This window comes from Myotis myotis, unplaced genomic scaffold (assembly GCF_014108235.1).
Source record: "Myotis myotis isolate mMyoMyo1 unplaced genomic scaffold, mMyoMyo1.p scaffold_m19_p_10, whole genome shotgun sequence".
Classification (NCBI taxonomy): domain Eukaryota; kingdom Metazoa; phylum Chordata; class Mammalia; order Chiroptera; family Vespertilionidae; genus Myotis; species Myotis myotis.
This window is the reverse complement of record NW_023416314.1, coordinates 44,981,017-45,007,751: the sequence shown is the minus strand read 5'-3', so window position 1 is coordinate 45,007,751 and position 26,735 is coordinate 44,981,017. Positions and strand designations below refer to the sequence as shown.

The 26,735-nt window shown below is 43.1% G+C and overlaps 1 protein-coding gene across 2 annotated transcripts in view; it reads right to left on the bottom strand.

Annotated features, from left to right (window-relative positions):
• SYT9 (synaptotagmin 9) overlaps window positions 1–26,735 on the bottom strand; it is a 168,236-nt gene that overhangs the window by 81,481 nt on the left and 60,020 nt on the right. For both annotated transcript variants that reach the window (XM_036325265.1, XM_036325264.1), the window contains exon 3: window positions 23,603–24,149. In XM_036325265.1, the coding sequence (XP_036181158.1) occupies window positions 23,603–24,149 (547 nt within the window). The remainder of the gene's footprint in view (window positions 1–23,602; window positions 24,150–26,735) is intronic.

Here is a 26,735-nt window from a genome sequence, read left to right as displayed (position 1 = left end):
TTAGCCATTTGTTGTTATACAATTCGGTAGCAGTAAGTACATTCGCATTGTTGTGCAAGCACCACCACTATTTCTAGAACTTCTGCATCATCTCAGACACTCTTTCCATTAACCAGTAACTCCCATTTCCCCCACTCCCAGCCCCAGCGGGGAGAGTAAGTGGTGGTGACATGGGCAAACCCACCTCTCAATTTCGTGACTCCTTCAGAAGCCACTCCTCAAAAGCTGTGGGGAGCTCAAACCGCCCTCAGGGCGTGCGGCCCCTCTGCCTGAGAGCCCAGCAAACCCCTCCCACCCCACCACTGCCTGTGGCCCGGAAGCTCCTCAGCTTGTGGAGCTCAGCTTCCCTTGCTTTCTCCAGGATCAAACTGACCTTGGCTACTTTCTGTACCTGCCACAGCTGAGAAACACACAGGGCCAGGGCCAGGGCCAGACCCAGGCCCGTGCCTGGGCATGACATCTAAGGGAGAGCAAAAGAAAAACCCATTTTTAAAAAAGGACCAGTTCAATTCCTAAAAACGACCACTCACATCTGAAAACGTGGAAGGATTCTCTTTTAAAAACAAACAAAAACAAGGGCTGATGGCTCTGCTACCTGGAGGGGATTAAATGATAAAAATAGCTCAGGGTATTACGGATGCTGAGGGAGTGTGCAGTGCGTGAGGCACAGGGCGGGAGAACTTGGCACTAAATGCTAACCGGGGAGGAGTTGGAGTTACTGGGACCCTCCTCCATTAAGTGTAAAAGTAATGTTCTCTCATGACGGCACAATTATGGACCTTCCTGTCCAGCCCAGCGTGTTAAGAAAGCACTAAATGCTGAGTGTAGAATCCTAAACTGACCCAAAATGAAGAAAACCAACTGTGAATTAGATTCTCGGATATCCCTCCGTTTGGGGTGAAGCCATGCTGGCGGCCAGGTGACATTTGCAGGGCCATCTGGTGACATTTCTTTTTGGAAACAGATGACTAGAGACTGGGGAGGGTGATGGGGTAGGTGCAGTGGCCAACACAAGATTCTCAGTGGCTTCCTGGAGCCCGTGTACATCTATGAGGGGGGATCCCCTATTTTTATTCTAGAAGAATGTGATCAAACTATGGCTACTAAACATCGCATGGCCCGATGGGCGCCTCCTATGCTGCAAGTATTCCTTTTCATTCCGAAGCATCTATGCATATAAAACCCGGGTATTAGCCAAAGCCCCTTATTAGAAACTGTCTCTCCTCACTCCTCCAGACTGAGAGGGGAATAAATGCAGCTGGAGACGAGTTGCTCATTCTTGGAATTGCTTCTGCCCTGGTGCCACTGACTTAGCCCACTTGTGGCTTCCTCAGTTTCCACAGCGACCCAGTGCCCAGCATAGAGCCTGACTGGGAAGGTCTGTTGGAAGAACAAATGCTCCGCTGGACCTTGACCGTGCCCTCATGCTCTGCTCTCAGAGTTGTTGATCTCTTTCTCAATATGGCAAAAGGCCAACATGTCCTCTGTTTGGCTTCCCATCCCCTCAGCAAGCTGCTGTCCACAGCCTGTTGTGGAAGAAGTGAGGCCTCTCCTCCAGGCCTAAGTGGAAGCACTTCCCATCTGCACACGTCCTTACTCCCCCAGGCCCATGGCACCCTTCAGCACAGAGATGCTGGCCCCAGATCCCTGAAGCTGCCCGGAGACTTCCCAGGACCGGACCCGGCCCTGCAGCAGGACCCTACTTTGATTGACAACGTTTCCTAAGAACTGTTTGAAAGGAGTATTGGTGAACGGATCAGTGGCAGCTTCCCTCTCAGACACACGGACTGTGCCTGCAAAGAGAGAAGGAGCCAGACAAGCCCCCTCTGAAGGCTGCACCCTGGACTGTGCTGCCCAGGGTTGCCTGGCCCTCCAGGAAGCCTTGACCTCGGGAAATGTGGACGGAGGGAACAAAGCCCTGTTCAGCTCTTCAAGGTCAGGAGCCCCGCTGCCTGCAGAGCGGTTTCTCTGAGATACGCACTGCCCATTCTGCTCCTTTCCTTAAATTAACGCAAGGAAGTGGAGCGAATCGTGCGGCAACCATATGAAAATTTCAAACAAAGAGCCACGGACAGAGATTATATAGGAAAGACAGAGCCAGACTTTAACAGTGGATGCCTCTGGGCAGAAGGGTTCTGGGGGACTCTGTGCTACCCTTCTGTTTCTACTCAAGTTTTCTGTATCGCACAAATTACCTAATAAAGAAAACCCCCAATGAATTGTTTTTGAAAAATAATATGGTCTAAAGTTTAAAATAGGCCAAAGATAAAGTGAGACTGAGTTTAACAAGTTACTTGTAGTTACTGTAAAAGGAATAAGCAGAGTAGTAACCCCATAGGACCCCCGGCTCCCTGAGGGCAGAGACTGTTTCACATTCCCTCTCAGCACACAGCTCTGCCTCATGCTTCGCAGAGAAAAGAGAGCCACCCCATGGGCTACACTTCCTGCCTACAGAGGGCTTCTCCTTCCCACTTGTGACTAGGGAGGAAGTGTCCTATCCAAAGGCGATCCGCCAGCTCCGTTCTGGATCCCATCCACACTCACCTTCCAATGGGCTGCCCGCCACGAGGCGCCCTCTGCTGCTCACCCTCTCGTTCTTCCATCCTTAAGCTCCCCCACTTCCTGGCCCTTACCTGTCAGCTTTTAAAATGTCTGCCCCTCCTCTTCCTCCTCCTCCCTGACCAATCTCTCCTCTTCTTTGTAGCCAAATGTATCACATTTAAATATTCTGCCTTTAATTTGCTTTTTAGTCTTCTCCACTCTGGCTTCAGTCCTTATTGCTAACTTCCTGAACCAGAGCCACCAATGGTTTCTTTCCAGTCCTTTCTTACTTAACCCACCTGACGGCTCACAGTTCCTGGAGACAATCTTCTGGTGACTTCTACAACACAATCAAGCAATTTTCCTTTTACCTCTTTGACTGTCCCACTTCAGGTTACTTTAAGATCTCAGGGATTGGCCCCACACCCTCTTCCTCCTTGACTCGAGATTCTACTATTAAATAACTTCAGCAACCTCTATGATTTGAAAACCATACACAGTATATGATGACAACTCATACATTTATATTTCCAACTGAGAACCTACTTCTGAGCTCCAGCCTCACATATCCAATTGCTTTTTATTTTTTCACACTTGAATGTTTCACTGGAAATAGAAACTGAGTATGTTAAAATTGGAACATGGGACCTACATACACCAAAACACACACACAACAGCAAACAAACACCTTATTCTTCACCTAATTCTTCCTATCTCAGTAAATACCAACACCTTCCTTGAAGTTGCTTATGCTGGAAACCAGGAAATTGTCTCTGACCTCTCCCATTCTTCAAGTGTCACAATGATACAGAGACAGGAGGTGATTTCACCCTTTCATCTTAAACAACTAAAAACCTGGACAAAGTATATGAAACAATGGTTTCCAATACACTGGACATCAGACGATGAAGATACGTGATATTTGAGTGACAGGAAACAATCAAGGTAAGTCCTACAATCGCCTCTGCTTGCTACCTAGAAAGAATTTTCAAGACACAGCACAGAGAGGTGGGAACCCATGGGGAGCCTAGTGGGTTCCCTGAGTTGAGGAAATGAACTTGGGAGCTTGGAAAAGCCAACCCAGCTGGAGAATTGCAGGGAAGATTATCAGAGGAGAGAGATGAACATTGAGAGAGCTCTAGAGATCTGTAGTATAAAGCATTGCTGAAATAAATTAAGGGTATAGCACATGAAAAGATATGCCCTGTTTGTAGTTGGGAAGGTTCAATGTTTTTAAGGTGTCTAATCTTTCCAAATTGGTTTTATAGTCAATGCAAGCCTACTCAAAATTCCAACAGAGTATGTGTGTGTGTGTGTGTGTGTGTGTAAATAGATAAGCTGATTATAAAATTCATATAGAAATGTGAAGGACACAGAACAACCAAAACCACTTTGAAAAAGTAGGACAAAGTTGGAGCACTCACATTACCTGATTTCAGGACTTATATGTTAAATCTGCAACAATCAAGACACTTGGTATTGGAGTGAGGATGACAAATAGAGCGGTGTATAAGAAGAGGGCACAGAAGTAGCCCCATATACATGGTCAGTTGATTTTCTTCAAAAGTACAAAAGGCAGTTAGATCAAGAACAGTCTTTTCAACAGTGGTACTGGAACAATTAAATACCATTTTAAAAAAGGACTCTAATCCATACTTCATACAACATATATAAAAACCACTCAAAATGGATCAAAGTCACAAATGTAGGAACTGAGAGCATAAAACTTCTAAAAGAAAACAGGAAAAAAAAAATCATACTGTGTAAGTTTTAATGCATCAAAGATACTCTATAATAAAGATTAAACGATAAAATGGACTTGAACAAAATTAAGAACTCTCCCTTTCAAAAGATAATGTTAATAAAATAAAAATTCCACAGTGTGGGAGAAAATACGTGCACTTAATATATTGGATAAAGAATGGGCATCCAAAATATGTAAAGAACACTCAGAACTCAATAATAAAAAACCAAATAACCCAATTAAAAATGGACAAAAGAGCCCAGCCAGTGTGGCTCAGTGTTTGAGCATTGATCCATGCATTGCCAGTCAGGACACATGCCCGAGAGTTGTGGGTTTGATCCTCAGTTGGGGGCATGCAGGAGGCAGCCAATCAATGATTTTCTCTCATTATTGATGTTTCTATCTCTCTCTCCCTCTCATTTCCTCTCTGAAATCAATAAAAATATATTTTTTTAAAAAGAAGGTCTAAAATTAAAGACTGATCTTGCCAAATGCTGGTGAGAATGTAGAGCAAGAACTTTCATACCCTACTGATGTGGATGGAAAATCATATAACCATCTTGGTAAACCGTTTGGCAGTTCCTTCGAAAGGTGACCATACACCTACCATATGATCCAGCCATTCTATTCCCAGGTAATTATGTAAGAAAAATGAAAGTGTATGCCCACACAAAGCACATGAATGCTGATAGCAACTTTATCTGTAATAGTTCTAAAGTGAAAATAATCCAAATAATCTAATAATTTCATTAACCAATATCACCCAACACATTGAGTTAAAAATAAAAATAAAGCCTGGCTAGTGTGGCTCAGTATTTGAGCACTGACCTATGACCAGGAATCACAGTTCAATTACGATCAAGGCGCATGCCCGGTTTGCAGGTTCGATCCCCAGTAGGGGGTGTGCAGGAGGCAACCAATCGATGATTCTCTCTCATCATCGATGTTACTATCTCTCTCTCCTCCCCTTCCTCTCTCTGAAATTAATAAAAACATATTTTAAAAAATAAAAATAAAGACAATTACCATAAAATAAAATTAAAACATAATAATACAAATATGCAATGGATAAAAAAATAGTGGTATATCCATGCAATGGGATAGTACTCAGCAATAAAAATACTGAACTATTAATACACACAACAACATGGATGAATCTCAATTATTCTGATAGGCAGAACTCCAACAAAACAGAGAATACACAATATGGCTCTTATGTATATAAAATTCTAGAAAAATCCCAACTAACCTATTGAGACAGAATCCAGATCAATACTTGTTAAGGACTAAAGGATGGGTGGCAGGGAGGGGAGGTAGGAAAGGATTACAAAGGGACACATGACAAGTTTTGGGGGTAACAAATTTGTTTATTAATATTTTGATCATGGCGATGGATTCACAAATGTATACATATGTCAAAACTATCAAATTATATACCTTAAACATATGCAGTTTGCTATATACTAATTATTCCTCAATAAAACCGTTAAATTTTTTTCTGGAACTTGCTACTGTCCTCCTTTTCTATTACCACTATCCTGGTGAGGGAAATCACCTCTATCCTGTGCTTCAACAGTAGCTTGACCCTTTCCTTGCTCTTCCCTCTTTTCCATTCTCTGCACTGCAGCCAAAGTGATATTTTTAGAACATAAATCTATATGTGTTGTTTCACTGCTCACAATTCGTTAAATTTACTCATAAAATAAAGACCCAATGACTTATTCTTACCTACAAGGTCCTACCTATTCCTGCTCCTGCCTGAATCCCAGTTTCTTTTCCATCTTGTCCCCCTCTCCTTCCCCTTTAATGCTTATGTTTTCTCTTGGAAGTTGCAAACATTTTTCCTGTCTCAGGGCCTTTGCACATGCCAATTCCTTTTGGCTGGGACTTTGCCCTTCCAAGTGAACTCCTAACCAATCATCCTTTAGCTTCAGCTTCAATGTTACCACCTTCAGGCATCCTTTTTGGATGCACCAGACTAGGTTAGGTCTTGCCTATGTCTCCACAGCACCAACCACATATGTAAATGATTATCTATGCAATTTTTTGTTTTCTATCTTTCCCTCCCCCACCTTCAAGAGTATAGGGATCATTATATACTTGATACCTAGTGCATTGCCTAGCACAAAGTAGGGATTTAAAAACATTGGTTGAATAAATGACTGAGGTAGACCTGGGACTCACTTCCTGACCCAGACTCACTCTCTGACTTCCAAATTAGATTTTTCTCAATCCACTCTTGCAAAATCCATCCTTCTGGATCTGACAGCCAAATGTACTTTTCCTTTAGTTACTTAGGTCTCAAATTGGTAATAATGGCCTCACTTATTTGTGGAATCTAATGAACGTAATGAATTGACCAACAAAATAAGAAATGAAGCATGGAGGCATGGAACAGACTGACATACCTCAATGTGGAGTAGGGAGGACAAGAAGAGATAAACCAAAGAACGTATATACTTATACGAATAGCCCCTGGACACGGGCAATAGAGTAGTGAAGACCTGGGGGGCGGGTAGGGGCTGGAAAGAGGTGGGGCGGAGAGGGGAGATGGGAGATATCTGTAATACTATCAACAATAAAAAGTATATTAAAAAATAATAAAAATTTAAACAAAAAAAGAATGTACTAGAGCCATATCTTAAGTAGTATTAAACACGTTAAAACCAAAGTATTGGACTCAGAAAAGAAAGGTTAACAATGTTAAACATAGCTGAATTGGGTTTTTAAAAAATCAGTCATACTCATTTTAATGATACAATTATTCTGGAAGTTATACTGCAAGAGAGTTACAAAGTTAATTAACAAGACAGTTAACAAAGAAGGAAACTGGCTGGAGATGAGGCTAGAGAGGCAGGGCCTGTCGGACAAGAAGTCACCGCTGGCTGCTGAGAGCTGACCGCGAACCAGCACTGCCATGTTCCCAGCACAGCAGTGGCCTATATTCTCAGTGCCGCGGAGGGTGGGGCTGGGAAGGTCAAGATTGCAACCATGGCCATGTTCCAGGACGGCTTCCTAAGAAACAGCCTGCTTGTCCCTCCCTTCCACTCCCCACTTTATAGACTCCCCTTAATTAGAGCATTTCAGCATGGAAGCATAATCCTATCTGAAAGAAAATTTCCCCTGAGAGCCATCTGTCAGAATTAGACTACACTTAGCTACTGGACAGTCAGGCTGCACTGTAAATACCACAGCCTGCTTCGATTCTCCAAAGGCTCCAAACTCATTTCCAAGCAAGCAAACGCCAGTCCAGGGGACAAGGCTTTCTGTCAGGAAGCTGGCTTGCTGTTTTGGACAGTAATGCTTCCACGGGTAGAAGATCATTAAAAGCAGTCCCAGGGGGACATTCTACCTGACCAGCCTCACCTTTCTTCAGAGATGAAAATGCCATCCTTGACAACTCTATTAAGTCTCCTTTAGTTGTTCTAGGTTTGCAGGAGATATTTTTCATTGAGATAGACTGTCCCCATAAAGATATTTGATTGCATACAGGGGGACCAAGTGGAGCCCACTTTGGCTCCCTATAAAGTCAGCCCCCCTTCTCAGGAGCATCCAGCGGGACACACACACACACACACACACACACACACACACACACACACACACCTGACTTTGGTACCCATGCCAAAGCACAGCAGACGCTTGCCCAGGAAAGGAGTGGGTAGGGTAGAGGTCAGGGGGGATGGGAAGAAGAAGGTCCCTTCCCTCTTTCTTCATCATTTCCCTACATCTCAGAGGTCACCTGATCCAGGGTCTGGCTTGTGTCACCATAACCCCTTTCCCATTGTTCTGTTCTGTCCATCACACTGCAGTAGACCCCACTGTGGCCAGGTCAGTGCACCCATCCCTGGGCTGCTGGGAGTGTCGGCTGCTCACAGCTCATTGCTGCATCCTCCTTGGGAGAATTCCCCTCAGCTGATGGGAGACCCCTTAAAAATGACTGGCAAGTTCTACCCTCTCTCCAGGGGTGGCCCATAGCCAGGGACAAAGGCAAGGTAAAGAGGGAGCCCCTTGTCTCAGAGAGGGATGCCTCTGTGGTGCCTTTCAGGTTCTGCAGCTGCCTGTGGGGTCAGGCTCAGGGCTTTAGCTGAAGCCCCATCTTTGCCTATCCTGCTGCCCTTACTTCTTTACAGATTTTACTTGAAATCAGTTCCTCAGTAAATCACCTGCACAAGAATCCCTCTTAGCCTTTGCTTCTAGGGAATCATACTTAAGACACACACATTATATTGGCGCTATTTTCATTTCATTCACCCGTTCGCTCATTCACTCATTCATTCACTCAAAGAGGATTTGTCATCTAACTCTTAGGTTAAGTACTGAAGACACAGTCAGAGACTTTGTCTTCAAGGAGCAATTAGTTAGAGGGGTAGGCAGGACAGATACTCACAATCAAATGTAATATCTGCTGTGAAGAGATACATAGAGGATACTTGAAGAGCTCCCGGGGACACTAATCTGTTCCTAGTGGATATAGGAAGGGCTTGCAAGGTGATGGTTAAATCTTTAGTTGAACAGAGAAGAGGAGTGCAAGTAAAGGTCACTGCAGACAGAGAACAGTGTGTGAACAGAACAAATACACGAATGAACAATTAGAGGGAATTAGAAGGAGTAACAGAGGGGGCTGGTTGTCCAAAACTTATGGCAGATATTGCTATTGGAGCCCGGGCTTCTCATTTGCTGAGCCCTAAATCCTTAACACAGCTCACCAGTCAGCTAGCATCCATTGACTAGAATTAGTCCTTAAGATCAAAATATTTGGCCATTTTTTTGGCCCATATGTTTTTATGTTCATCTTCAACTGCAAATCTCTAAATCTATAAACTTTCCTGTATCTGCTCCCACATTTTTCTCACCAATTCTACAATAAAGGAAATGTCATTTATCTAAAGCCAGCACTCTACCTGAATTTCAGATCCTGTCTCCTACTTTTTTAGAGAAATTGCTTTATTGATTATCCTATGTTATATACCTACTAGAGGCCCGGTGCATGGGTTTGTGCTCCGGTGGGCTCCCTAGGCTGGCCTTCACCCTATCACAATCTGAGACGTCCTCAGGGGATGTCAGATAGCCTGTTTTGGCCCGATCCCTGCAGTCCTGATCCAGACAGGAGGGAGTCCTATTCTGTGCATTGAGTATCTATCTGTCCTTGTGGTCAGTGCTCATCATAGTGACCTGTTGACCGGTCACTTGGTCACTTAGGCTTTTATATATATATATATATATAGTAGAGGCCTAATGCATGAAATTCATGCAAGGATAGGCCCTTGCAGCCCCAGCTGCCTCAGCCCTCGCAGCTTTGGCTTATTCCAGAAGGTCATCCAAATGGTCGTTCCGCTGTTCAGCCGTTCAGTCAATTTGCATTTTACACTTTCATTATTATAGACTAGAGGCCCAGTACACGAATATTTATGCACTGAAGGGGGGGGAAATCCCTCAGCCCGACCTGCCCCCTCTCACAATCTGAAAGCCCTCAGGGGATGTCCTACTGATGGTCTGGTCTATCTCTGCAGGAGGCAACCGGTGGATCAGGGGAAGGCGCTGTCCCCATCAACCCGCTGCAGCTGCCGCGGCTGCCAGCTTTCCTCAGCCTCTCCTGCGCCACCACCTCTCCCACAGCGCTGGCCCTTGGCCCTCACAGCCACTGTGGCTTGTCCGGAAGGACATCCGGAAGACGTCCGGTCTATCCAGTCTAATTAGCATATTACCCTTTTATTAGTATAGATGTTTTCAAACTCTCTCTGCACTGACTCTTTTCATTAGATTTCTCATTCAATTGATGCCGCCCCCCCCCCCAAAAAAAATAGTGATTTTTAGATTTTTATGGACCTGGAGAACATTAGTATGCTAAGTGAAATAAGCCAGTCAGAGAAAAATAAGTATCACATGATCTCACTCATTTGTGGAATATAATGAACATAAACTGATGAACAAAAATAGGTCCAGAGACATAGAAGCATCAGACGAACTGTCAAACCTCACAGGGAAGGCAGAGGAGAGTGTGTGTGTGTGTGGGGGGGGGGGGGGTAAAAGATCAACCAAAGAACCTGTATGCATATAAGCATAACCAATGGACACAGACAAAAGAGGGGTGAAGGCCGGAGCTGGGGGCTGGGAGATGTCAATGGGGAGAAAAGGGGACACATGTAATACTTTCAACAATAAAGAATTTAAAAATATAAAATAAAACATAGAGTAGTAGTAAAAAAATAATAATTAAAAAATTTCTATATTCCGTACAATTCAGAGTTTCGTTAGACTGTACTATGAGATTTGTCAAATGCATAGAGTCATGCACCCACCATGACTGCAATGGAGAACAACTCCATCTCTCCTCCAAAATTCCCTCTTGCTGACCCCTTGTAGTCAACTCATCTCCCCATCCCAACTCCTGGCAACCACTGATTTGTTCTCTTTCTCTATAATTTTGCCTTTTTAACAACATCATGTAAATGGAATAATACTGTGAAAAAGTATGTAGCCTTTTGGGTCTGGGCTTCTTTCACTTAGCACAATGCACCTGAGATTCATTTATACTATTGTGTGCATACTGTGCACATGTTGATTGTTTACTGCTGAATAGTAAGTATTCCATTGTATGGATATAACAGTTTATCCATTTATGCACTGAAGGACATTGAGGTTGCTTCCATTTTTTGGTAATTGTGAATAAGACTGCTGTAAACATTCACATACATGTTCATAGAAATTTTAAAAATAAATATGCTTTTATTTCTCTTATAAATTTACTGGTTTTCAAATTTCATCTAAAATAATCTAAATGTGGGTAGACTGTATAGAGAAAAATATCAGTATCCCCTGCTATCTTCTCTGAGCTGTAGTATTGCCTCCATGTATGTACACAGGAACCCCAACAGAGCCAGCCTGCAGCTTCCTGCCCTGTCCTCTTTGTGAACCCCAAGAAAGAATAAGAAAATAGAATCAGAGGTGATCTCACACTTGAATTTAGTTGCAAAAACCTTTAACAAAATATTAACAAACCAAATAGCTGAACATTCACAATAAGATGGGCTCCCCTACTGCTGCTGGGATTATAATCTGGTTAAACCACTTTGAGATATAATTTTTTTTGATCTAGCAACTCCATTCCTAGTTATACATACCATAGAGAAATCTTTGCACATGTTTGCCAAGAGACATGTATCAAAAGTATACATATTGCAGCATTTTTCTAAAATAGAAAATAAGCTTATTCAAATATCCATTGGTAAGAGACTAGATAAAAATTATGATATGCCATTACAATGGAAAACTAAAACACCTCTGCAAAAAAAAAAAAAAAAAAAGAACCACAGTACAAACATGAACACAAATGAATCAATACAAATACTGAAAATAGCAGTTTGCAGAAGGATGGCATGTTATAATGTCTTTCATTAAATCTCAAAAATAGATTTAAATTTCATTTAAATCTCAAAAATGCTGAACAACCTACTTTTATGTGGTAAAATTATTTTAAAAACAAGAGAATTATAGGTATGAAACTCAGTATATTGATTATCCCTGGGGGGACTGTGCGGATGGAGAAGGGACACACAGGGAGCTTCGGAGAGGCTGATAATGTTCTCTTCAGCTAAATTCTGATGGACTGATGTACTCTTTGTTATTTTTAAATCACATATATACTCTTGGATGTGTCACATATTTCATTTAAGAAAGAAAATGCTTTGTCCTGGCATATACACTAGGATAAAAGCTGTCAAAGTCTCTGTCAGAGACCTGTAGCGTTATTGATTCCTTCTTTCAGACGTTCTGTTCTGCAGTTCTACCACCCTCCACCCCCTCTGAATCATCTAGACATGAGGGGACAACATGTCTGAGAGACAGTGAGTGAGGGGGTGGGATCTGGTGGACTCTCACAGAGACACAGCTCATTAGAGCCCGGTGATGGCCCAGTCCACGCACCTCCACCGTACAGAAGGAACTTGTCTCCGCTGTCATCAGCTGGGCACCAGGGCTTTCTGTGGGGCTTTTCAAATGGTTGGTCCCTTGGGATCAGTTATCCAACCAGCCTTAGTGTTTTCGGTGCCACATGTAAATGGTGTACTGGAGCTTCTCCTACCACTGGCTCCCGCTGGCAAGAGTCAATGTGAGCATCTTTGCCAAAACTGCTTTCAGTGATGTCACATGGATACTTCAAATCAGCCCTGCTGGCAGTATTTACACCGAGAGAAAAACAGATGCTCAATGTCAGGTCCCCTTTCTACCCCTCCCACCTCAGCCACGTACACATCTACCAGGACACCATGAATATGTGGCAGAGCCATACATATTCAACTGTGAGAAGCATGCATCCTGGGATTTCCTGGAAATTTATATTGTCCCCGAGTGGTTCCAAGTGTCTTCTGCTATTAGGTCCAAAAGTAGCCCCAGGGTCTTGGAGGTAGACCCTGCCACTATAAATCAGCCACTATAAAATACTGGACTTGGCAATGACTCAGAAAGTAAAATTTTGAGGGACATGTAAGGTTTTTCATTTCTTAGCATTAAAATAAACCCTATGCTGTTGTAAAGCATACCCTTCCCTTTTCTGAACTTGGGTCCACACTGGCACAGAGGGAACCTCATGAATTCTAGTGTTTCCAGGTGAGGAGGCAGGCATCTCCTCCAAATCAGGGTCAAGCTGAGATGACCACAGTCCCATTGAAAGTCTCTGAGCCAGTTTCTAAGTTGGGTCACTGAGAGAGATTCCTGAAGTGCTCAATGCCTACTGGCCAGAAAGCCAGAGATGAGCAGGGTATACTAAAAATGCCAGGAGCCCATAAAAAAGAATGAAATCTTACCATTGCAAAAGCATGGATGGACCTAGAGAGTATTATGCTCAATGAAATACGTCAGACAGTTATATGTGCAATCTAAAGAACAACATAAACAAACTAACAAAACAGAAACAGACACAGAGAGTGAACTGGTAACTGCCAGAGGGGAGAGACATTAGGGAAATGGGTGAAAAAAGAGGAGGGATTAAGAAGCACAGATTGGTAGTTACAAAATAGTCACAGAGACGTAAGTAAAGCATAGGAAATACACTCAATAATATTGCGATAACTATATATGGTGCCGACTGAGGTATTGGAAATATTGAGGGGAACACTATGTAAAGTATATAATTGTCTAACCATTAAGCTGTACATCTGAAACCAATACAAAATAAATTGAAAGAAAAAAAATAATAAAATTGAAAAATAATAACAAAACTGTTGGGTCAGAATAGGTTAGCATAGTTTTAAGAGGTTACTCTGTACATTATCATACGGTAAACTTTTACTTAATAAATAAAGTGTTTAAGGGTTAAGTGAAAAAATGTATAAATAAATAAAAGTAAAAATTCCAGGAGTATGGGCATGACAGCTGACATTCACCCAGACCACTCAGCTCACGCTCTCCCTTCCCTGACCTCCCCAGATGCTGCCTTCTCTTCTGTGGGCTGACTCGTGTCTCACAATGATGCAGGTACCATTATTGACTGATCTGGCTTCAAAGTTGAGAGGTTTAATTAAACTATCATTTTTATATTCAACAATTGCTATTTTTTGTTCTTCACAGGAAGGTGTGAGAATTTTTACTTGACTGCTAACATTTATAAAACTCATAATCTGCTTGGAGAAATAAAGAACAATTTTTTTTCAAAAAATTAGTTCATAGGCTCAGATCTGTATAACATCTTCTAACCAAATCAGGCCCTAGGCAGTGGTTCTCACCCCATAACAACGAAACAGAATTTCTGGAGGATGAGGCCCAGGAATCAGTATTTTAAAAAGATTCCCAGTGATTCTAATGTGCAGCCAAGGTTGAGAACCACTGCCCTAGAGCCTCACCAAACTAGCGCCCCTCCCCACCCCCTTAAGGAGCATCATTTTATTCAATTAGTGCTTACTAATTGTTTCACTTCTAGACACCATTCTAGAGGCTGGGCACACAGTGGCATCCAAGCCAGATATGGTCTTTGCACTCACAGACCTATCTAATGGAGAAGAAAGAAAATTGAACAATTAAAGAAGGTATGATAAGTAATGACAGAAGTAGAGAGTATCATTTTCATGGAAGCAAATGCCAGAAAAACCTATTGTAGTACAGGGCTCAGGTAAGAGTTCTGTGAGGAAGTGGCATTTAAGCCAGGGAGAGAGGGGGGAAAAGAAGGAGTAAACCAGCATATATAATACATTTTTTAATCATGACCCAAGGATACGTTTTCATTGATTTTTAGAGAGAGAGAGAGAACGATACAAACATCAATTGGTTGCCTCACATATGTACCCTGACTGGGAATGGAACCCACAACAACCTGGGTATGTGCCCTGACTGGGAATCAAACCCACAATTTTTGGTGTTCAGGACGATGCTCCTGCCAGGGCCATATATAATAATTTGAACTGACTGAGTTGGCTGTTGAAAAACTTAGTCCTAATTCCCCATTATCCAGCTGTGTGACCTTTGTTGAATCTCCTAATGGCCTCCACTCAGTTTTATGTGGTAAAGTAGGACTTTAGATTCCAGGACCTCTAAGACTCTTTGCAGCTATTCAATCACAAGGCACATATATAATACATAGATTACTATTCAGTTAGTACAAGTAAAATCTGCTTTCTGAACAGACTTTGAGCAACACAGTACACAATGCTTCCAGTAATAGGTTAGATGGTCACAGAAACTCGTCTAGGTAAAAATACTGGATTATAAAATCCTTTTAAATGCATAGCAAAGCTGACAGGACAGGAATGGAATTATTCAGTGACCAGAACAGTAAGAAAGCATGACCCCACAGCAGTGAATGAGCTCCAGAGCTAGAGCGTAAATGGAGGTACATGCAAATCTCTCAGGGTTCTGTGCCTGGGTTGCAGAGGACTGTAGGAGAATCCTGCATAAAGCTGGGGTCCTAAAGATCAAGGGTCACATTTTAAAAAGATAAACACAATAGAATATCTGTCTTGCATACATAGATGTTCAAGATCCTTCCTGTCTTGGACTTGGATTTGCTCTGGGTAAAGCAATATATATATTAGAGGCCCGATGCATGAAATTTGTGCACTCGGGGGGTCCCTCAGCCTGGCCTGTGCCCTCTTGCAGTCCGGGAGCCCTCGGAGGATGTCTGACTGCCAGCCATGAGCCTGGCTTCTGGCTGAGCGGCAGTCCCCCTGTGGGAGTGCACAGCTCCTGCATTGAGCATCTGCCCCCTGGTGGTCAGTGCATGTCATAGTGACCAGTTGTTCTGCCGTTTGGTCTATTTGCATATTAGCCTTTTATTATATAGGATATCCCGCTTGCCAGTTTTTAACCACCAACACAAGCCTAAACTTACAGATTTGTAGCCTATAGTTATCCAAAAACACTCACGCTCAAAGCCACGCTTAAAGTGGCTGCATGTTGGTAGTTCACCTAGGCATCTGGTAGAAACAATTGCAAATCATCTCTGAAGAAATGTACTTTCAACCTAGGGCTTGGAAACTTCAGAGGCCCCCCTGGTCCATGAGGTCTGAATCTGCAGATTCCACTATCAATCCGTTGTTGGCTGAATCCAAGGATGTGGAACCCATGGATGCTGAGGGCTGACTAAGGGACTGGAAAATCTGCAGATTTTGATATCCACGGGAATCCTGGAACCGATTCCCCATAGATAACCAAGGATAACTGTACTGGCAATATTCCAAGATAGATGAGCTCACAATAATAAATCACTAAATATGAGAGACAACAAGACATGATAAGTTATGGAGTGGATGGAAATGCCAAACAAAAGAATCAGAGCTGCAAAGGTTATAGCTATTGGAGTTATGAGCAACAGAATATAATATACTAGAGGCCCGGTGCACAAAAATTTGTGCACTGGGGGTGGTGGGGGGGGGTCCCTCAGCCCGGCCTATGCCATCTTGCAGTCTGGGACCCCTTGGAGGATGTCCACCTGCTGGCTTAGGCCCGCTCCCTGGGGGATCGGGCCCAAGCTGGCAGTCAGACATCCCTCTGGCAGCCTGGCAGCCCTCGGGGGATGTCCACTTGCCAGCAGGGAGCAGACCTAAGCTGCAGGTGGACATCCTTAGTGCTGCTGAGGAGGCAGGATAGGCTCCCACCACCACCGCTGTGCTGGCAGCCATCAGCCTGGCTTGTGGCTGAGCAGGGCTTCCCCTGTGGGAGCGCACTGACCACCAGGGGGCAGCTCCTGCATTGAGCATCTGTCCCCTGGTGGTCAGTGTGTGTCATGGTGACCAGTCATTCCCAGTCATTCTGCTGTTAGGGTCAATTTGCATATTACCCTTTTATTATATAGAATAGAGGCCTGGTGCACGGGTGGGGGCTGACTGGTTTGCCCTGAAGGGTGTCCTGGATCAGGGTGGGGGTCTCACTGGGGTGCCTGGCAAGCCTGAGTGAGGGGCTGATGGCTATTTGCAGGCTGGTCAAGCCCCTCAGTGGGGACCCTCACCCCATGGGGGTTTGGCCAGCCTGGGTGAGGGGCTGAGGGCCATTTTCAGGCTGCCCACAAACCCTTCAGGGTGGGGGTCCCCATTGGGGTGCCTGGCCAGCCTGGGTGAGGGGCTGATGGCTGTTTTCAGACTGACCAAGGCCCCTGGAGACCGAAGCTCCCAGCCTTTCCTTTTTTGTGTGTTTTTTTTTTCTATTCGCTCCAGCTCCGTGGCCATGTGACTGGAAGCAGGTATCTGGGGTTTATTTACCTTCTATAATTGAAACTTTGTTGCCTTGACAGGAGGCAGCAGCTGGCCGGGAAGTTTGGCTTCTTCCATCATTGGGGCAACCAAGCCTTCTGCTTGCTCCAGCTCTGTGGCTGCCAGCCGCCATCTTGGTTGGGTTAATTTGCATATAGTCACTCTGATTGGCTGGTGGATGTGGCTTAAGGCATAGCGAAGGTACGGTCAATTTGCATGTTTGTCTATTATTAGGTAAGATGTGTGTATATACATATATGTATATATGGGTATATATACATATATGTATATGTATATGAATATATATGTGAACATACATAAACATGTACATTTATATACATATATAAAAACTATTCATGGAAGGGTAAGAGAAATAGAAAAGGGAACTGAAAGTAAATTGAAGAAATTAGTAAATATGCTAAGCAAATATGAAAACACATCAAAAATACTTCTACAAATGGCTGAGAATTTTCCAGAACTGAAAAAAAGGAAACAATTTCAGATCCAGGAAACCCAATAAATCTCAGCCAGGATAAATAAAAAGAAAGGCCCACCTAGCAATTTTATAGTTAAACTACAGAACACTAAACAGGAAAGCAAAATCTGGAGAGCAGTAAGAAAGAAAAGGAAAATTACATACAAGGAATACATATTAGACCAATTGTTGACTTCTCAAAAGCAACTGGAGGTCAGAAGACTATGGAATGACGGCTTTACAATACCCCAAATCAGAGTAACTAAGAGTTCTATGCCCCCAAAATTTATACCCAGACAAAAACAATCTTCTAAGAACAAAAGCAAAACAAAGGAGGTGTGGCTCTTTGTTGAAGAGTATTGCCAGCCTATGGAGACTCAATAGAAGGCATCTAGAGAAATAAATATTCCCACTTCACTCTCCTCCCTTCCTCATTGTCTGAATCTAATCAGAAGCCACTAAAGGAGATCTTTTCAGTTTGTAGAAAAATAAACAAAACCTCCAACGCATCTAGGGGCACTGAGCACAGGCAAATGCAATGTATCCAAAATAACACTCCCAGCCAATTTTATAGACCAAGAATCACACTGATCCCAACCCAGATAAGGACCACACAAGAAAGTAGGTTACATGTACCACTCAGGAGCACAGATGCCAAAAATGCTAAACAAAATATTAGCACACTGAACTCAGCAATGTTTAAGACAGGCAATATATCAAGGTTAATTGGGATCATACTAGGAATATAAGAGTGGCTCAAAATGAGAAAATTAATTAATGTAACTGACCAAAGTAGCATATCAAAAGGGGGGGAACCTCACAGGATCATAGCATTTGATAAAACAACTGTTTGTGATAAAGTTTTAGTCAAGTAGGAATAGAGGGATATATTTTTAATATTACAAAGATAACCACAAACTATCTTTAGAAAAATTATATCAATGTAAATATTAAAAACATTCCATTTAAAATAAGGAAAAATCAAAGGTTACTACTACCATAATTATTACTCAGCATTGTATTGAAACTCCAAGTCTGTGCACTAAATATTTTTTTTAAAGAATAAAAGGTATACAAATAGAAAGAAACAAACTATCATAATTCACATGACTGATTATCTACAAGGAAAATTCAGCAGAATCCACAATCCAATTATAAGAATTAATAGTTTTGCAAAATTGACAAATAGAAAATAAATATACAAAACTGCATCACTTTACTAGTTAGAAAATGCAATTTTAGAAAATATACTATTAGAGAACCAAGATGGCGGCATACGGTATATACCTGTACGTGCTGCACCCCCACAACCACATTAAAACTACAACTAAAAGACAAAACAGCCATCATCCAGAACCAGGGGAAAGCTGACTGAGTGGAAGTTCTACAACTAGAAGGAAAGAAAAAAGCTCATTAAGGCTGGGTAGGAGGTGCCTTGGCGGAGGCGCCAAGAACAGAGGTACGGAGGCGCACGAAACGGCGGCACCTGGGTGCATGGTTTTTTTCAATCGGAAGGGAGATACAAGCTCTCGACTGCACTGAACTCGTTTCCGGCGAGACTCTAGGGACCCAGACTCCTACGGAGAGAAACTGGGCTGTCTGGCATTGGGTCGGAAAGCGAGGGTGGCTTTCTCGCAGAGCTGCTCGCAGGGATCATTGTTACTGTGGGGGCGCAGGACTCCAGGATTTGGGAACGAGAAGATGCAGAGACGGCTGACTGACAGCCATCACTGTTTGTTCCACCCTGGTGATTCTCTGAGACCCTGCCCCACCCAATTTACAACTCCACCCAAGCTGTGCGCAGCTGTGCAAATGAATCGCCTGTCTGCCTGCAGCCTAACCTAACAAACTGCAGCTGGGTCAGAGAGCTTCAAAAGTTCCAAACCCCAAACAAAGAGGGGAAATCTGTAGATCTCGCTGTAGCTCCTGCTGGATGGACTCACACAGCAACTGAATTTGCACCTCCTTAGAGATCCAGGAGCCAGTGTACCCAGTGGTCAGATACCAGATTTCAACTCCTCACATCCATAAGTGACACACTCAAGAGACAGACTCAGTGAGCACCAAAGCCCCACTGAAGCAAGTCCTGCCCCATAAGGGTGTCTACTGCACAAAAGTTCTTCCGCTATAGACACAGCGGGTCCTCGCAGTCAATTGGCCTAGAGGTCGTTTCCTCCCAGGGATACCAACAGCAATCAAGGCTTAACTACAATAAGACTGTGCACCCAGCCCACAAAGGGGTACACCAAGAGTGTCCACCTCAGGTGATTGGGGAGGCTGAGCCACTGGGCCCAATAGGACACCTACCACACAAAGCCACTCTATCAACACAGGGAAGCAGCCAAAATGTGGACACAAAGAAACAGGTCACAAATGAAAGGAAAGGAGGAAAGCAAACTACTGGATATAGAGTTCAAAACCACAGTTATAAGGTTACTCAAGAATCTTCTACGAACCTCCGAGGAACTTAGTGAGACCTTAAAGGATCTTAATGAGAATGCCAAAAAAAATGGAAAAGGACCAGTCAGAAATTAAGCATACACTGACTGAAATAAAGAATAATTTACAGAGATCCAACAGCAGACTAGAGAATCCCAAGAATCAAGTGAAAGATTTGAAATATGAGGAGGCAAAAAAAAAAAAAAAAAAAAAAAAACCATCCTGAAAAGCAAAAAGAAAAAAGAATCCAAAAATATGAAGATAGTGTAAAGAGCCTCTGGGACAACTTCAAACGTACCAACATCCGAATTATGGGGGTGCCAGAAGAAGAGAGAGAGCAAGATATTGAAAGCCTATTAGAAGAAATAATGACAGAAAACTTCCCCTACCTGATGAAAGAAATAGACTTAGAAGTCCAGAAAGCAAAGAGAACCCCAAATAAGAGGAATCCAAAGAGGACCACACCAAGACACATCATAATTAAAATGCCAAGGGCAAAAGACAAAGAGAGAATCTTAAAAGCAGCAAGAGAAAAACAGTTAGTTACCTACAAGGGAGTACCCATATGGACTGTCAGCTGATTTCTCAACAGAAACCATGCAGGCCAGAAGGGAGTGGCAAGAAATATTCAAAGAGATGAATATCAAGAACCTACAACCAAGATTACTCTACCCAGCAAAGCTATCATGTAGAATTGATGGTCAGATAAAGAGCTTCACAGACAAGAAAAAGCTAAAGGAGTTCATCACCACCAAACCAGGATTATATGAAATGCTGAAGGGTATTCTTTAAGAAGAGGAAGAATAAGAAAAAGGTAAAGATAAAAATTATGAACAAAGTGACAACAAATACATATCTATCAACAAGTGAGTCTAAAAATTAAGTCAATAAAAGAATCTGATGAACAGAATAAACTGGTGAATATAATAGAAGCAGGGGCATAGAAAGGGAATGGACTGACAATTCTCAGGAGGAAGGGGGTGTGAGGGGTGCGGGAAGAGACTGGACAAAAATCTTACACCTACAGATGAAGACAGTGGCGGGAGGTAAGGGCATGGGGTGGGGTGGGAACTAGTTGGAGGCGAGCTATGGGGGTAAAAAAAAGAGGAACATCTGTAATAATCTAAACAATAAAGATTTATTTTTAAAAAAGAAAATATACTATTTAAAATAACAAAAAAATATCTGGCAATAAATCTCACAAGAGACATGCAAGATCCTCCTGTAGAAAAAAATTATAAGCCTCAAATGATAAACTTTAAAGAACTGAATAAATGGAGAAATGCACAATGGTCACAAGTAGGAAGACTCAATGTCGAAAAAGATACAAAACTTCCCTAAGTGAATCTATAGACTTCATACAAGTCCAAACAAATACAAGAAAAATTTTTGTTTAACTTGACAGTTAAATTCTAAAATTTATGAGAAAATTCAAGTATCAGTCAAGGCCTAGATCAATTCTTAGAATTTTTTTTTTTTAAGCTGAAGAAACAAGAATTTTGAGGCCTTTAGCCCTTTTGGATTTCCTCCTGGATAAATAAATTAACATTCTTCAGAAATTCTATGGAAATCAAGACTTCTCCAGAAATAGACAGGGAACTCTTAGTCCCAGGAGAGTGCTAAGCACATGACAGTGATCTTGGGGCAGAACATCCTGTGGGCTGCCATTCTATATTCCTATCCCATGGGAAACTGCCCTTGAAGATGTTCAGGAATCAACCTTACCCACATTTTTAGCACTCAGTGTTGCTCTTTCCACAAAGTCTCTGGAAGCAACTTACAGCAGATCCCTGTTGAGCTTTTTTGTTGTTTTTGTTAATCCTCACCTTCCCATTGATTTTTAGAGAGAGTGGAAGGGAGGGGGAGAGACACACTGAGAAAGAAACATCAATGTGAGAGAGACACACAGATTGGTTGCCTTCCACACGAGCCCCAACCAGGGCCAGGGACTGAGCCTGCAACTGAGGTATGCCGGAATCAAATCTGGGCTCTTTCAGTCTCCAGGCCGACACTCTATCCACTGAGCCAAACTGGCTAGGACCCTGTTGAGCCTTTTAATAACCATTCCAGCTATTTTATGGAATGCATTTGTCAAAAAATATAAATTGATGTCACACTAGATGGTATGACCAACCTCCTTCTACCAGGGCTCATCACTGTTGGCAGACAGTATCTCAGCTTATATCCAAGGGGACTTGGCAAATACTCCAATGAGAGGGTCCATTCTTGCATCATTCAAAGCAGCATAAGCAGCCTGGCCATCTTGTTTCTTTAGAGCCTCTCTTGCTGCCTACTAATGCGGGAATAAGTATAATCCTTGCTTCCCCGTGCATCGAGTTTTTGGTTTACCAATATCACACTTTTCAAGGTTGAAGAGATCTCCCAAATCACTTTAGTTTCATCCCCTGATGCTCTCTGCACCTTCTCCAGCTCCTCCTTTTCTTTCCTGTCATTATGATAAAGGCCAGCAAACCCCCATGCTACACTTCACTCATCTGAGCAGCGGGACAAAGTTGCCACAGGTACCTACCTGGTGGCATGGAGAAGGTGCCCAAGTATGGGTGAGTCCCCAGTTCACAAACATGGCTGAGGATGAGAAAGTACTAGTGTGGTTATTTGGTCATCAGGCAGAGAATGTGTGTTCTCTTCCTGAGCAGAGGGACAGCCTCTCACAAGATGGGCTCCAAACTCAAGCTGGATCATGGTCTGAGCTGAGTAAGGATTGGGAGTTTGGTGTCTTTGGATGGCAAGGCAGAGACAGATAAAGGGAAAGGAAGATGGAAAGAGGAGAGAGAGAGAGAGAGAGAGAGAGAGAGAGAGAGAGAGAGAGAGAGAGAGAGAGAGAGAGAGAGAGAGAGAGGAAGAGGAAGAGAAAGGCCTTAGAAGGGCCATATTCCAGAAGACAAGCTAACAGTTACCTGAGGAGAAAAGGTGGAAGAAACAAGTGGCATTAAAATATCAGAGTTACCTAGGAAAGTCCAATTTTCCTTTCTATTTCGGAAGTGTCAATGCACCTCTGCAGAATAATGAAAAGGATGTAAATTGAGTAAAAATATCCCCACGCAATCTCGTGTTGAAATGTATGCATGGATTTAAGGCCTCCCTCCAGGCTCTTCTGCCCTCTCTCTCCCGAGCTCTAAGCTGGATTTGACCTTCTATAGATTGGCACTGCCAATGTCTGCAGACCTTTGCAGGCTTCTCTTCTTGTAGCTATGACTCAATATTTGAAAATGTGATGCCAACTCTTCTCAACCATTCTCACGTCTGGGGTTAAAGGTGAAGATCTCATGAGGAATGCCTCTGAACTGAGCTGACCTGAGAACATGGGTAAGGACTTGGGCTCTTTGCTGCAGATTACGGTCAATAGGATGCCAGGATCCACTTAGCACAAACAACCTAAGAAAGCTCTAAAGAAAATGTGGTAAGGAGAGCATATAATATCTATTGTCTATTAGAGAACTGCTGAGAATTAGAAAGTAGAAAAGAGCGAAGGTTATTCTTGTATATTGTTTTCATCAATAATTCTTGGAAATTTCAGAGTGAATATTGTTAAAGCCCTGTTTCTAGAAAGACATGAGGAGGTTCTGAAGCCATAGTTCTATGTATATTGACATGAATTTCATACTTTGCCCCCCCCCCAATAAAATAAGGTATAAGTCATTTAATCGCATGCTGACCAAGAAACACCTCCACAACTCCCCCCAAAAGAAGAAATGCTGGACTTACATTGGTGACATATTCGATGTCCTTCCAAAGGATGCACTCCCTGGGGAAATCAGCCAAGTCTAAGAAGTGGTCTACCACCACCTGGCCGATTAAGTCGTGGCGGGAGAACCTGTCAAAGTCATACACAGAGAAGTGCAGTTTCCGGGCCTCAAGGTCGTTGTAGGGAACAGGAAACAGAAACACTTCGTCAAACACAGGGTTCAGGGTCTTCCTGTGAACTTTGGTCTGGTGTTTTGTTTTCCGATCCGGAAGCAAATAGATCTTGACATAAGGATCTGAGGTCCCAGAAAAGTCCTTGGCGGGCAAATTGACGGCTTTGTGAATCTTCACTATGAGCTGCTCTAGGTCACAGTCATATTTTAAAATAAAGTTCAGTTTCCCACAGGCTTTGCTGTTACTCCTTCTCCCATCATCGCTGTCCAGTGACCTCTGCTTGTATAACTCCGGTTTAATGCGGCCGATCCCGGCCAGCTGTTCTTGTTTTTGCAGTTGCTGGATATTGAAGTCCGGGTTCGACAGGTTGAGTTGTCCTCGGATTGAATTATGCCTTCAGTGAGGAGCAAGAGAGGACAAAGTTATAGCCTCATTAGCTACAGGTCTTTCAGAAACATGTGCCTGGGATTTAGGTAGACTGTTACGCACGGTTAAAAAACTTAGATCTGTGGGCCCTTTTTTGGGGGAGGGGGGCTAAATTCAATATGCACATTAATGTGAGTAAGCTTCTCCCCAAGGCTTGAAACCCAAAATTGAGGGCTGGTGTCAGGAAATGAAATGATTACCTGTGACCTTGGAGCTTTAAAGGTTTAATGCACTTTCTCAACTGATAAACCATTAAGAAAGCTTATCTGGCCGGTGGGATGTAAAGATTTGTTCACACTGGTTTAAAAATAAAGTTATTCGTTTTTATATACAATGTCATCCTGAAACTGAAATAACTGTCTGTCTTCTTAAGAAGAATGATTCTGTCTCTAAATTGCACAGACTTTCCTATCACTGGCTTACCGCTTTCTAAGGCTGTATATTCTTACTGCTTCAAATCAGATCATTTCCTCACAAGAACACAAGTTTTGCTTGTGTGAGGGTGGATGTATGGGACAGGACGTGTCTGCTTGCAGTGGACCGCGTCAGCTCTGACAGGGGCGAGTGACAGCTCTGTGAGTGTTCGCAATGCCACATGGGTAACTGCTAAGCAGCAGGAAGAGTTTATTTCTGTAATAAACACTATGGGCATCAAAGGGAAGGGAAGCTGCTAAAAATGTATACAAGAATTCAGTCAGGGAAGGTTGGATACCGACACTTGCAAATCAAATATTTGCTAACAGAATCGACTCTTCACCTAGTACTAGTAAGCTTATTGGTTTGGACTAGAAGCGTCCCAGAAATTCTCTTTGAAACATGCATCATCGTGTGGGTCTTGGTAAATGGAAAGAAGCAGTCATTACATACAAGATTTTCTTAAGGCCATTTTTGTTTGTTTTTAGCTCAGATTTCAGAGGCATGATACTGTATTTTCTGTAGTCTCTCAATGATCTTAATTAAAATAGCCTCTCGCCACCAGGTCAAAAGCAACAGCTGGCCGTCTTGGATGGATTGGTAAATATGTAGTTGGAGAGGCAGAATAAACATTTGAGTTGATCTTGTTTTCCTTTCTGAAGGCTACTTTATAAAATAAAGATGTAAAAGTGGGATAAATAGCCACCGAGACATGGTTAAAACTATTCCCCCTTGTCATTCAGATGTTGCTATGCTGAACATTCCTCTTTGTCCTAAAATACACTCCTAGTCACTGAGCTAGTATAACAAGAACACAATCACAGAGCTGCCATTTGCACCTGTCACAGCCAGCACAGTCCCCCACAAGCAGACACATACCCCAGGCATGGACATTGCCACGTGAGTAAAAACTGTGTGGTCTGAAAGTTTCTGCTGTGAGATTTTAATTTCTTGCAGAGAAATCCACAACCTTAAGTTTCCTCTGTATCTCTTATCTCTGATTTTTCAGGGGTAGGGAGAGAGATGGCAGATGCTCTTAAGCACCTAAATTGCCTCTCTGTGCAAGTATAGCCAAGTCACTCCCTTGTGGAGATGCTAACCTCTGGAGTGCTAGAACAGAGCTTTAGTCTTGCTCTGCTGGGATCTCTGGGCAGAAATGACTGGCAGGGAGCAGCGAGTACCCCGCCCTGTGCAGAGGCCTTAAGGGGCTGGTACCAGCTCTGGCTTCCTCTGCTATTGCTTTTTCCCTCCAGGCTGGCTTCACACAAGGGCCACATTGGGGTCTGGAGTTAGTTCACATCTATGATGGCCATTCTGGGAACTCCCAGTGACGCTGTTTAAATACTAAAAGTGCTCCATCTAGAGTATTCTAGACCCACGGGATACGTCTTCTCTGCACCAGCGTCTGTGATGGGACGCTGGTCCTGAGTCCACGCCAGCCCCAGACTCTGCTGTCACTTCTCCCCCAAGGTGCTCTGAGCAGGCTCTCTGTGCATCACAACTTACCTTCGATGTTTTGGAAAGACTGGCTTCAGATTCATCACAGGAACATTTTGTCTTAACCTTTATCTGCAGGACGAAGCCAGCCATGTACATTTACATTTTAATTTAAACCTACATGAATTTGGCTGCTTAGCAATGGAACATACTCTGTTTTCCTCGTGCATTTTCTTAAGACATGAAATCTGAAGAGAAGTAAGTCCTACGTGTTCCGCTGTTCCCGGCCAGGGGGTAGACGGAGTGCATTGGGGAGGGCGTTAGGGAGACATCTGTATTTCAAAGACCAAAACATCCCCTCAGAAAGCAATTAGGATGCCTCCATTCCAAATTCCAACACAGCTGAAGATTTCTTTTAAAAATTGAGCGCAGGTATGAATACTATTATCCACCCAAATGTTATATATGAGTTTCATTCCCAAACTCCCCCCGCCCCCATTCAGAATCACACTTACTTTGGGGAAAACAGTGGAACCCACTGTAAGGCAGTGGCTTAAAGCAGAGAGCAGGGACTGTAACAGGCCAGGACAGTTCTCACTCCCTGGGGCTCTCTTTCAGTCGCTTTCAATTTCCTTTCAGGAGAGAGTCAGCATTCCCGGAGTTGGAGGCATGGGCTAGAGATGCTCAGGGCAGCCAGAGAGCC